Source organism: Aspergillus japonicus, assembly GCF_003184785.1.
Source record: "Aspergillus japonicus CBS 114.51 unplaced genomic scaffold BO86scaffold_12, whole genome shotgun sequence".
NCBI classification, from domain to species: domain Eukaryota; kingdom Fungi; phylum Ascomycota; class Eurotiomycetes; order Eurotiales; family Aspergillaceae; genus Aspergillus; species Aspergillus japonicus.
In genome coordinates, this window is record NW_020291649.1 from 44,419 (window position 1) to 56,725 (window position 12,307).

The window sequence follows — 12,307 nt, forward strand, 5'->3', positions numbered from 1 at the left end:
TCTCCGCTTGTGTCCGGGGTTTTCGTCTCGAGGTTCGGAGCATTCTGCCGCTCAAAGGCGGTCTATAAAGCGGTCTGTGTCATTGCTGGTGCCTGAGGCCTGCATACAATGGAGATTCAGAGTATGTACGGAGTAGAGATCCACGCAACTATGCCGCAAGCACGATATCTCGATTTGAAGATCCTGGCACTACAGTACAGAGAGTTGCCAACTTGGTACACTAGACTGGGATAGAGGTACAAACTCCCACCAAAAATAGCACCCAGCCAATAAATCATGTCATAATCCACAGAACCAGAAACTACCGGATAACAAAACCGCAACCAAACCTACTAGGTAATAATCTCAGAGTCCCATATCTTGTTTTCCCATTTCAAAATGCCCAGTCATCGAACTCATCTGCAAACCGAACAGCCGCCCGAAGGTAGAATTCCTCCGGATCCCCCCACGTATTGGCCGCTTCTCTCAAAGCCCGGATCGCCTTGACGTAGTGCGCGTCCGTCGAGTACTGCCCCTTGACGGCCTTGTGTGCCGTCCATTTCCAATCTCGGCCCTTGAGCTCGTACCCCGTGACTCTCTCAAGATCTAGCTGCGGTCGGAGCCCCGCGACATACACACTCAGCGTCATGAGCCACCACTGCCGGACCAACGCCATCTGGAACTTCCCTGGAATGAGGGGGAGCAGGATCCGCACGGCGTGGCTCGTCGTGAGAGTGTGCACGAGGAAGAAGTCGTACTTGGGATGGGCGGCGGACACCGTGGCGGTCAGCAGCGCCGCAGCCACTTCCTGGCTCTCGCGGAACTGGGAGACGGGATCTTGGATCGTCCATGCGTTCCAGTGATTGAGGAGGGCTGCTTCGTGGTCGCGGAAGAGAACTTCGATGTTTTCCTCACCCGATGTAGTGAAGAGATTGTCGAAGTGCTTGTCAGCCCGGACTTTGGCGAGGACCTCGAACAGAGAAGTGGTGTGGTAGGAGGGTTCGATCCTAGAGTAGGTTGGGTCGTCGAGGTATTTATGGATACTACCGTAGCAGGTTGCGGCCATACCCATTGCCTCCATAGCTACTTCGCGACTGGACATCTCGAAAGCATATGCGAGGTGAATAAGGGGGTGTCCGACTGTGTCATATTAGAGAGGTAGAGCGGAGAGGGTCTGAGGCTGCCACGCACGATCTGCAACAAGAGAGCTGAACAACGGTTCTTTGCCTGACAAAAGGTACTGAAAAACGACTTCTTTCCAGTCATAGCTATGCCGGACGAGTTCATCCTCGAAGAAGTCTACAAACGCACGTTGATATCTGGGACAGATGGTCAGCAAGATTGACCATTGCACCAAGGACTTGATTGGCGACTTACTCTCGGCGCGAAAGATAGTCCCGCCAGTCATAAGTACTGATCTCGCCGGGAGAGTCTTCCCAGGGATCGAGAGATTTAGACTCGTTTTCGTATATACGATTTAAATCATCCGCATCTGCGCCTTGCAGGAAGGCTGAGCTGAGGATCTGTGCCAATCAGTACAATACCGGACTATGTCTTGACTATACAGTGACAAACATGAGGTGCATGGTTGTGAAATTTGCGCTCATTCCACAAGAAAGCGTAGTTGGCGTGGTTCAGTTTAAGTAGATGCTTTAGAGCACGGGCAGGCTTCTCTTGGGCCGTATCGATCTCATGCACTTCAACCGGAGAGATTTTGAAGACTTTGGAATCTCCCCACGGTCTCCATTGACCGAATGAGGGTAGAAAAGAGATCATGTCCATGTTGTTTAGTGGGGATCACGAATCACAATAAGGAGTAGTGGGTAGGCCGATAAGTTGTGAAAGTCAAGGGAGCGGATCACTTTGTTGGCCTCCGGTGGGTCTTGAACGTTGAGATCAGGCGATATGCTATTGAGTACGAGCATGAGAGATCAACGCCACTGCGAAGCGCTAATCTCAGGCCAAGTTCCAAGCATAACAACTCTAATCTGCAGTCCGCAATCAAATACCTAGTAGATGGTATGAAACAAAGATCAATAGTTGTGAGAGCGGGGAAGAGATGCCTCAACCATGTACCAACTGGTGCTGGATGATGCAACTGATGACATCTTTTATGCAACGTAGCTACTCCTGTTATGCTAGCTTATGTCATCAGGCAGTGTCAATATTACCAAGCTAGTCCTATTCTGGCTTCCCAACAAATACAGTAGATTGCTATGAAATCAACTCTCTAGAGATGTAAACTCGTGACAGATTTGTCCTTCGGCACCTGTGCTCGGAGACAAATTTCGCTCTAATCTGGAAACATATATCATTTATTTATCATGGGGAATACCATGTTCCACGGCATAGTTAGCAGGTTCACCACCGGCGGCAACCTGTCCCGAAATCACATCGACGTCCATTCGGGGGCCGGAGAAGTTCTTACGACCGTCAACAATCCATTGGAAGACTGACAAGATCATGACTACTCCAACAACAACAATGCAGTAGTCTACTCTAGTTAGCGGCGTTGACTCGGTGATAGTCGATAGCGAACTTACTCATATTGCTGCCGGTCACGATGCGATCGGGCGGGAAAACGAAGAGGACAGTGGTCATTGTGATGTAGCACAAGGAGATCTAGGTATACCGTTAGTGTCGCGCATCATTTTAATATCCGGGCCTCATTTGACGTACTATGTTGGCAATCCAGCCAAAGATACTGGGCAGAACGAAAGGTCTTTCAGGCAGCATCTTCCGGCCCCGAGCGCAATTCACAGCAATGGGAATGGCATATGCAATGTCGAGCAGAATCACAGACGAAGAGAGAATAGCATTAAATGCACTAATCACTTATTAGCGATGGCCTCCTCGGCTGGGTTTTACTGTGCCATCAAGATCTGCTGATCACTTACCTGGAAGACCCGAGGAAGATACATCCGAAGACAATGCAGAAGAAGCTAGTCAGGTACAACGCGTTCAGGGGCAATTGCAGTCTCGGATGAACTTTGCTGAAGAAAGGCGAAGCCGGGAGACCGCCGTCTCTGTCGCGAACATTAGCTCATATTCACAAGCCGGCATCAAGCCGCGTGGTGGTTACCTTGCGAATGCATAGACCATGCGGCTGCTTGTCGTCGTGATGGTAACAGCGGCGAAGAGGACACAGACCAAGGGAAAACTAGAATTTCCGTCAGCATTGATCAGAAGTGACCAAGCGGGACAGTGCTCGCGTACATCAAAAGACAGATAGATCCAGCATTGCTCCTCGTCGCATCGTAGAAGATCTGAAGCAGGGGAGTAGCTGCGGAGCTGATGACGTTGTTGATGTCACCAGCAACGAAGAGCAGTACAATCAAGAAGATGGTGCCGGTGAAAGTGCCAATAGCAACGCAGCCGATCATAATCTTAGGCCCTACTACTGAGGGGTTCGGGATCTCTGCTGAAGTTTAGCGTCTGTGCTAGGTAAAGTGTTATGCTCGCGCCAATACCTTCGATCATGTGCGCAACTCCATCCTATTTCAAAGTTAGTAATGACTATCGAGCAGCGTGTGGGAGCAGCCATACAAATCCAGTAAGACCAAAGCCTCCTTGAAGTAGCTGTTACTCAGTTAGTGACAAGATGCGAACTTGTCTCGATTGCAACATACCCCAAGCAGCCAAGCAAGACCATCGGGCCCTATGTTCTATTAGCATTTGTAATGAGTGAAACTGGTTGAAGCTCAACTTACAGCCTGTCTCGTTGATAAAGTCGCCAAAGACGAATCTAAATCTGGGTAAGTTGTTGTACAGTAGGATGGTGATCAAATCCTTACTCTCCAGAGTTGTAGTTGGGCGATGAGCATGATAGCACAGTAATGCAAATAACAGCGAAGCCGGTTAGTGACCAGATAACTGCAACGGATCAGCCTTTTCGAGATTCCCTTCCATGATGGTCATGGCTTTTGCACATACAGGCACCCTTGGTCAACCGTGGAAGGATAGAGTTCAAGAATGCATTAATCAGGAATGCAACAAGGCAGAATGCGATGTAGATGAGAAATTGATGCCATCTTTTCGACTCATATGTCTTGAAGGGGTCAATCAGCTTGTGACATCTAAGCAGATGTAAGGGGAATCTTACCGGATGCATCAAGGAAATCACACCCAAGACCAGTTGACTGCCTAGAGATCCACCAGTGGCAGCCAGAGCCACCCAGCCAGACACGTTTGCCCATCCTGTAATCCACGAAAGTACAGGCATGTATTTTTCCGGAGCAACTTTGTTCACTTAGTGACGCTCATGAGAAAGTGGGTATATTGTACTTACTGACTGCGAAGAATGAAAAGTCAGTATCATAAAAATCATAACCCATGAATAACCGAAACAAACAAGTGAATTGCGCTTACCTGCGACCCAATGATATTGTCCACCCGCCCTAATACCCCAGTCAGTACCCATCATGGACATTAATTGGTACAACCATTACTCACGTAGGATACGCTGACAAGAACTCTGCCAGAGAGGATGCCATGCAGAGGTTACAGATACCCGCCGTGACCAATCCTGCAAGGAGGGGGAATCAATCATTGAGTAACTTTGACCAGTACGGGACCAGCAAGCGAAAGCCACAACCTTATCCGGCCGTCGAGTTGCTTCATTCAGACGAGACTGGACAGAACATAGTACGAGTAGGAAGGATTGACTTACCCCATACAACGCTTACGCAGCCGCCCGACGGCAGACTGATCGATAAACTTGCAGAAAGAGCGGTCCATGACTAGAGCGTCGATAGCTTGATCAGCGTCCATGCAATCGTCGCAAGAGGTTCTCATCCGGCGATCTGTGTCACGAGTGGACGTAGCGCCAACCACATGCAGGAATGAATGATGATAGGTTTTGACGAAACGTACATTCAGGATGGCAAAGGCTAAGCCTAACATTGATCTAGTCAAGTTGAAAAGATAGGCGTTAATTTAGTGGCCACGTGCAAGACGGTCATGAACGGGGCGATCGGAGCAACGTACAGCATCGAAAAGTTCCGATTTAATTCAGCCCTGTGGCCCAGGGCTGCGAGCTGCGCGTCATCATCTCCCGGGAGGTCTTTCATGGCTGTGGAATATTGACGGGGCTCGACAAAGAACAAAAGGATGGGAGAAGTTGAGGGGATGGGGTGTGTGACTAGAGGCAAAGTATAGTTGTCGAGGGAAGAAGGAGAGAGGGAGAGGGAGAGGGGGAGTAAGAGGGTGATGGAGGGGGAAAGGAAACTGCTATGGGGAAGGGGGGAATGAAAAAAGAGCTGGAAAGGAACAGAGGGAGGGAGGGAGGGAGGGAGGGAGGGAGTGAGCGAACACTTTCTACTACTACTATTTGTTCTACGGAGGAAGGTAGTTACCCTACGGAAGGACTAAGACCAGGGAGGGGAAAGGATGTTGCCTCCACCGTAAGACACATTGATCACCTTCAGTCTCTTCCTCTCATGGTCTACCTAGTTATCTGACTATCTCAGCTCTTGGGAAGAAGGATTCCGAAGAAATTACATGATAGAACATCACTTGAGTGGAGTAATTGGAGTGGGAGAAGGGGGAGAGAGTAGGAAGAGAGGAATTGCGGGGGGAGAGAGTGGCGGATGGCACCATTTACCTAATAAATATGGGGTAAGAGACGGTGCTAACCAAAACTTATATCAAGATTATCATTGATGATGATACTCTATCGCCCGCTCGATAAGCAGCCCAACTGATAACCGGAGTCGGTCACTCCTTGATTGGTGCAAACCACCGAGCACAAGGCGCCGATACCCAATTACAAAGAACTCACGGGCGGAAGCTGGGGGACTGGAAGCTTAACTTGAGGGCCGGTGAAAAACAGGGCCGATTCTGATCCATTCCGATTAAAGTTACGCAGTAACGGAGCACGGAGTCCCTACAGTCGACCTTTGGGTTAGAGGCCGGTTTGACACACTAAATACTGAATAGGGCGGAGTCCATCCCCGATAAGCATAATCTCTGCCAAACTGCACTCCGTCCTCGGTTGAACGCAGCGGACCTTCTCCGAGGTCCCGCTCAATTTGAACATCAACATCCTCTATGCTCTCCTCCTTCCAGACCTAGAATGTTCTTTTGCTTCTCTGCATATCTGGTTTCTGTCCCCTGAAAGCCTATTAAGTCTACTCAGTTATGAGATATATGATACACGTCACACATTGGAGTAGTAGTAGTCGTTGTTATCGTTGACTTAAATTAGGTTGGGTAGATTCATTGGACATTCAGGTGCTGGACAGTACGTGCTACTGTACCTCGATGACCTCATGTGGCCGCTGCAGATTCCCCTCCACTGGCTGTTATCAGACAACAACCGTTCGCTGACAAAAAATATACATACAAACAATGCTCATATGCAGTCATCGCAAATCATATATATGTACACATCACTCACAGTCTCACACACACTAATCGGGAAGTGCAACCGCCAAGCCTTGTCTTTTATTGACACCCACCCCCTGCCCTGGCCCACGGTCGGTGGCCGACTGACTCCCGTAGTCATCAAACCCCCGATCCACCGGTCGGAGCCAGATGGTCAGTTCGAATAACGTAGTCATCTTCATCGCCACTGTGAGCGACCCCGTTCTCCACATTGTCCTCCTTATCCTCACCAACACCATCGTATCCACGCGAGCCTCCTCGATCTGTTCGCAATCCAGAGGTGGGACCGTCAAGGGAGGAATCAGAGTCACCATTCGGGATGTTGACGGTCTTGCCCTTCGATTTCCCGCCAGCTCCCGCAGGACTCTTACCCTTGCTCTTGCTATTGGTCGACTGACCACTCGCATTTCGCACCATAGAGGGGACCTGTTTGCCCTTTCCCTTGTTGACTGCGGGGGATTGAGCGTCTTCATTAGCGACAGGCCCATCCATGCTGAATTCCAACTGTCCGCCCGCATCCAGCGCGTCCAGCGCATCCTGAATTGTTTGTGGTGGCCCTGAGGCACCATTCACCGACTGCTGCTTCTGCTTGTCAACGGACTCGAAGGTCTGTCGGATCCGCTCGAAGTGCTCAAGCTCCTTGGCACTGGATGCTGTTAGTAAGGAGAGGAATTCTCATCGGGACGTCCGTCGTAGCTTACCTAACGCTGGGAACAAGCTCATCTTGAGCCTCCCGGAAATCGTCTTCCGTGACCACCACCGCCACGTCTTCCGGCGTGGCAAGATGGTCAAAGAAGTACGCGGTACTGACAGGCTCACCTGGAAGTTGCTTGATCTTCTCGTCCACCGCCGTGGCCTTGCGCGTAATAGCTTTGAGCATCGAGTCCGAACACAAAGCGTACAAGTCGGCGCCCGTGTAGGTTAGCGGAAGCCGATCAGCTACCCGAGCAAGAGAAAGATCCGAGGCAAGGGCAAATTTTCGTGTAAGCGCCTCCAGTATGGTCCGCTGCTTCTCGTGTGTATCGGAGACACCAAGATAGAGCATCTTATCAAAACGACCTGGCCGTAAAAGCGCCGTATCGAGTAAGTCGGGTCGGTTGGTCGCGCCGATGACAAAGACACCACCGCTGTTTTCTTCTCCGCCGTTCATTCCGTCCAGCTCGGCGAGAAGTTGACTCACAATGCGATCCATCACACCACCACTGTCACCTTGGTTACCTCTCTTGGGGGCTACTGAATCCAGTTCGTCGAAGAAGACAACGCAGGGGCGGGCATCCCGGGCACGCTGAAAGACGCGTCGTACATTGGCTTCGGATTCACCGATATACATGTTCAGCAGCTCAGGGCCCTTGACGGAGAAGAAGTTCAGCGAGAATTCGGTTGCAATGGCTTTGGCCAGAAGCGTCTTTCCGGTACCAGGCGGCCCATAGAACAAAATACCGCTACGTTTCTTCATACCCTTGGCGAACAATTCGGGCCGTTCGAGCGGCAGTTGGATGGTCTCAACGAGCGCCTCTTTGACATTGGACAGGCCGCCCACGTCCTCCCAGCTGACATTCGGAATCTTGGGGGCGCCGATGGAATCGGCAAAGTTCTTCCTCGCAGCGTCGACGGCGGTATCGAAATCAAGCTTTGTGACGCCTCGTGCCGCGTCGCCGCCAGAGACCAGAATATCGCGAATCCCAATCTTCTGGTTTGATTGCTTGCTCGATGCCTCCGCCAGTCTTTCCAAGCGTGCAGTTCTGGCCGACGACGCACGTTCGACCACGTCGATCAAATCACCAGCGACCAGGGCAGCGGTCTTCAAAGCCACTGACCCCAATTCAACATCAGGCGAAAGTCGAATGCCACGTTCTGAAACAGCATTGCGAAGAATACCTTCCCGTTCCTTTTCCTCGGGTGCAGACATCTCGAATTCATGGGTGAACATACTTCGAAGGCCCTCGGGCATTTGTTCGACGTCCGTCGTAGTAGCGATAAGTACCCGCGCATCGGCCACAATTTCAGCCATGGCCGACACTATACGATCTGCAGTCAAGACTTCAATGTGTTTGATCAGGAGCGCAGTGCAGTCGGCTCCGCAAAGGAAAGCACGTTCTGCTCTGGCTTTCAAGTATGCTTCGGTCTTGACATCGCCACCGTTGGCACCACCCTCCGTAAGGATATCATAGGCATCAATTGGGAAGGTGTGCAGGCCGATGTCAGCACACGCGCGGGTTGCAACCGTGGCCTTGCCAATGTGTCGTTGTTGGGATCTCAGAAGGATGACGACTGGCTTCATACCGAGCTGGATCGCACGAGGACTTGTGGCAACCGAAATCAGTTCTCGGAGACGCTGCTGCAAAGGTGAGATGAATGATTGTGGAACGTCGGTCACCAGACCATGGCTCGTTTGCGCTTCAGTGGCAGCCTTGGGTACAGCTTTGACCCCAAGCCAATACTCCCAGCCATTATCAGTCGAGCCCGGTACCCTGCTTATATCGCTCCCAGCTTGTACCATTCGGGTAGTGGCGGAGTCAATAACGGCCACTCCTCCCCATTGGTTGTCGCCGGCCTCATCCTGTTCGTCCGGAATACTGGGGACAACCTGGCCAACACGGAACCATGCGACTCCGACCTTCTTAGACCCGGCATGATCAGAAGAAGACATCTGTCCTAGTCTCGTGGTCAGATCGTCTTCTTGAGCGCTACCATCGCCGGTAGCTGCGCCTTGGAAAACGGCTCTACCGAGACCTTCATCGATGCTAATACCCACAAGATCTCCGCCCTTCAAAAGTCGTCGACGAGACTCAAAGTATTGTTTGAGGCCAGCGAACAGGGCAGGTTGAAGGACACGGTCCATCGACAGAGGAGTCGAGACCTTGAGCAGCGTAACCTCTTTGGCCAGAGGCGGATTCCGAGCAACGCTGGACTTGACCTGGTGGAGTAGGTTAGGCTTCGCGCCGTTCGATGTAGCGAAAGTCATCGGGGAGATGCGTAGGTATTTGGGGTTGTCAAGATTGTTCAAAAGCAAGGGTGAAACGAAGACGGAGGTCATGCGCATATTGGGAAGCTGAGAGACACTTGAGCGCCTGTTTCCCGTTTGGTTGATCGAGTATCGAGGTTTCGTAGACTGTAGGCCCGGTAACCCATATATCTTGACCGCCCGCCAGTCGCCAGTGTCCTCTTCGCGGTCATTAAAGCTACCAAGCTTGATCGAGGCGAAAGGATTGTGCTGGGGCTCCTCAGTTGCCTCAATCCTCACCCAGTCACCCGAGAAACAGCCTATCTTGGCGAGCGTTCCAATGTCTACGAAGATGAAAGACTCCGGGTCGTCATCTTCCCGTGGTCGGGGATGCAAAAGGTCTCCAGGAACCTGACGCAAGAGGCCTTCCGTCTTGAACACCTTGCCACCGCTAACTCGACCGGGTCGCATGGTCACAGAAGTGAAGTTTGATGCGACCGATCCAGGAGTATGAGTGCCATCCAGCCGACGCCCTCCAGCACGGGGCGTAGCAGCAGTCATAGCAGACATGACACCCGACGACGGCTGAGGGAGCTCCGGAGCGGTTAGCGAAATCATATCCTCCAGAGAGTCGTCCGATGTGTCACTCGTGTTACCGCCCGAGGCATCAGTTTCCGACTCGTCGGCAGTAGTGCTACCTTCCACCTCGGTACTGCTCTCGATAGGCTTATCCTCGGCCGCAGAATAGAACTGTTCGTTGGAGGTATCATCGGCTTCATCCTCCGCTACTTGTTTAAGAAGGCCAGTGCCTGACCGTAGGCTTCTTTGCGCCCGGTGACCGTGAGGCCGCGCATGAATCAGGACCACTTTAGTTGCGGGCATCAGTAGGCCCTGGGAGACCGGTTCGCAAAGCGCAATACGAGCCGGAGGTGATGGAGCATATGTAATGGGGTGTGGTGGTAAGGGAAGCGGCAGGACATCACCAGTGTGCAGAACCTTCACAACTCCCAATGCCTCGCGCACAGCAGCTGTAAGCCTTTCTTCATCCTCCGCTGCTGCCTTCTTCGTGTATTTCTTGACTTCAGCGGCTTTCCCGCCCTTGGCCCACCCGCCATTAGATGAGATATTGTTGTAACTGAAGCCTCCTCCAAACTTGGTTTGAACATCATCATGATTCCGGAGAAGGTTCCGCTCTACTGTCACATAGACTGTATCCAAAGGCAAGGGCACAGCATCCAAGACCCGTATCTCAATCGCACGCTGTGACTGAAGGGGATGACGGGTAGGATCCAGTTTGCCTAGTTTCTCCAAGAATGGTTGTAAGGACAGGGCGGAGTCGGGGAAAAGGACGGTGGAGTGCGGAACTGGCGATTGATAAGAGCGATCTTTAGACTGCGGTCGCACGGGAATGATGGTCCAAGAGAGATCCTCGACCGAGGTGCAACCTGGGAAGTACGGCGAAATCGCGAGATAATAGATTCCCATTTCATCTTGATTGTCCTCTGAAGTACGAACCAATAATTAGAGCACTGCGGATTGCGAAAGGGTATCCTGTTGAGCGGGGGAAGGCTCGTTTTGACTTACTGCTGAAGAGGTCGCCGACCAGGTCATCGGATACAACACCGATGTTTCCACGCAGCTGATGATCCAGAGAAAGACGGGCAGAGATAGGGACCCTATTGCGCATGCGTCGACGTACCCCGTTTCGTCGCCGCCGCCTGGGTTCCTCTGAGCTGGGGTCGTGGTGATCGTGATCCATGATGATGGCGCAGGTGGGTTCAGTTGGAGCGGGGGAGCGACCGGGAGAGGGGAGGGGAGGGGAGGGGAGGGAGGGGAAAGAATCGAAGGTCGTGAATTGAGGAATGAGAAGAATCCGGTTGACTCAGCATACTTCAAAGGAACCAGAATTGAGACAAACAATCCCCTGGTGAGAGTACCCCGAGCTTAGATAGTGGTGCAGCAAGATAATGGCTGGCGGGAAGCTGGAGAAAGTCCGGGGAGGAAGACAACGAGGCCGTCCAAAGCTCGGCACCGCCCGCTCTCGTTCTGCCCTTTCCCGATGCCGAGGTTCACTGCACGAGGCTGGAGGAGGTTTCCTCACTTTTGGGAATGAACCCTTGCCATATGCCTATGGTGTAAAGTACTGCGAACAAACGAAATGAGCTTCTGGCTTAGCATATTAAATTAAGATGACAATTGTTATATCATTCCTAAGCAATGGCTGGGGATCACTGCGTGTCAAACAACAGTTCGGGCATCTGAAGTTAAGCATATAAACATACATAATGATCCCATAGAGGACCTTCTACAGAGCCGACCGTAGAAATCTGCAGAAGGCCGAGATAACGTATCTCATCTGGTGAATGGTGTTGCAATGAATCATGAAGGTGTTCTGCTATGCCACCGACATTGACTGAAAAGTATACTAGTTATAGGCCAATGAGCTTGACGACTGACTTGCTTCTGACACGGCCACCTTATGGGTTATACTTTAAGTAGCCATCATACTAGGTATATAGATACTTCTCCTCACTCGAACGAGCCCCCTTCTAAGCATAGCACATCACCATGATTGCAAAGCTACAGACTAACCAAGCCAGTGCGGAAATCTGGAACAAACATACTAAAGGCAACGACCTGAAAATAGATATATAAGCGGATCACGGAGTACAGAATCGTTGTTTACGCAAGACTGAAGGGTCTGATAAGATCTTTTGTAGGTTGCAAGGTCAGCGCCAATTGAACCAATGCGTTGGCAGTGAAATGTTGTAGCCTTGACAGCTTGCGCGGCGGACTGATCTCATGCAGGCCGTCGTCACTGCAATGAGGCTCATACACTAGAACGACCCCAGGGCTGCAGTCTTGTTTTGCGTAGGTGGCTTCCCGTTCTTTAAGGCTCGAGGTACAGTACGGAGACATCCTGGTTGGTGAGGTGGCATTTGTGGGAATAGTAGTGCTCAGCAGGTGAGTCGAATTGACTTCCAGGTACGGATTACTATT

At 51.4% G+C, this 12,307-nt stretch overlaps 3 protein-coding genes across 3 annotated transcripts; all 3 read right to left on the reverse strand.

Moving 5' to 3' along the window:
• Positions 1–151: 151 nt before the first annotated feature.
• On the reverse strand, positions 152–2,053 carry BO86DRAFT_387495 (questin oxidase family protein). Its single transcript, XM_025671607.1, has 4 exons — positions 1,555–2,053; positions 1,357–1,502; positions 1,171–1,298; positions 152–1,119 (listed from the first exon to the last, which is right to left on the reverse strand). The coding sequence occupies exons 1-4, from the start codon at positions 1,759–1,761 to the stop codon at positions 374–376; spliced, it is 1,227 nt and encodes a 408-aa protein (XP_025529555.1). The 5' UTR covers positions 1,762–2,053; the 3' UTR covers positions 152–373.
• A 241-nt stretch (positions 2,054–2,294) lies between these two features.
• On the reverse strand, positions 2,295–4,472 carry BO86DRAFT_408228 (GABA permease GabA; the record flags this gene model as incomplete). Its single annotated transcript, XM_025674331.1, has 15 exons — positions 2,295–2,473; positions 2,523–2,601; positions 2,659–2,806; positions 2,877–3,005; positions 3,062–3,139; positions 3,196–3,397; positions 3,450–3,474; positions 3,526–3,558; positions 3,609–3,637; positions 3,690–3,724; positions 3,774–3,852; positions 3,913–4,027; positions 4,082–4,218; positions 4,348–4,376; positions 4,432–4,472. The coding sequence occupies 15 exons, from the start codon at positions 4,470–4,472 to the stop codon at positions 2,295–2,297; spliced, it is 1,338 nt and encodes a 445-aa protein (XP_025529556.1).
• A 1,741-nt stretch (positions 4,473–6,213) lies between these two features.
• Positions 6,214–11,279, reverse strand: pex6 (AAA family ATPase peroxin 6). The gene is made up of 3 exons (XM_025668860.1): positions 10,892–11,279; positions 7,065–10,809; positions 6,214–7,009 (listed from the first exon to the last, which is right to left on the reverse strand). Exons 1-3 carry the CDS (start codon positions 11,064–11,066, stop codon positions 6,484–6,486), a joined length of 4,446 nt encoding a protein of 1,481 aa, XP_025529557.1. The 5' UTR covers positions 11,067–11,279; the 3' UTR covers positions 6,214–6,483.
• Positions 11,280–12,307: the final 1,028 nt, after the last annotated feature.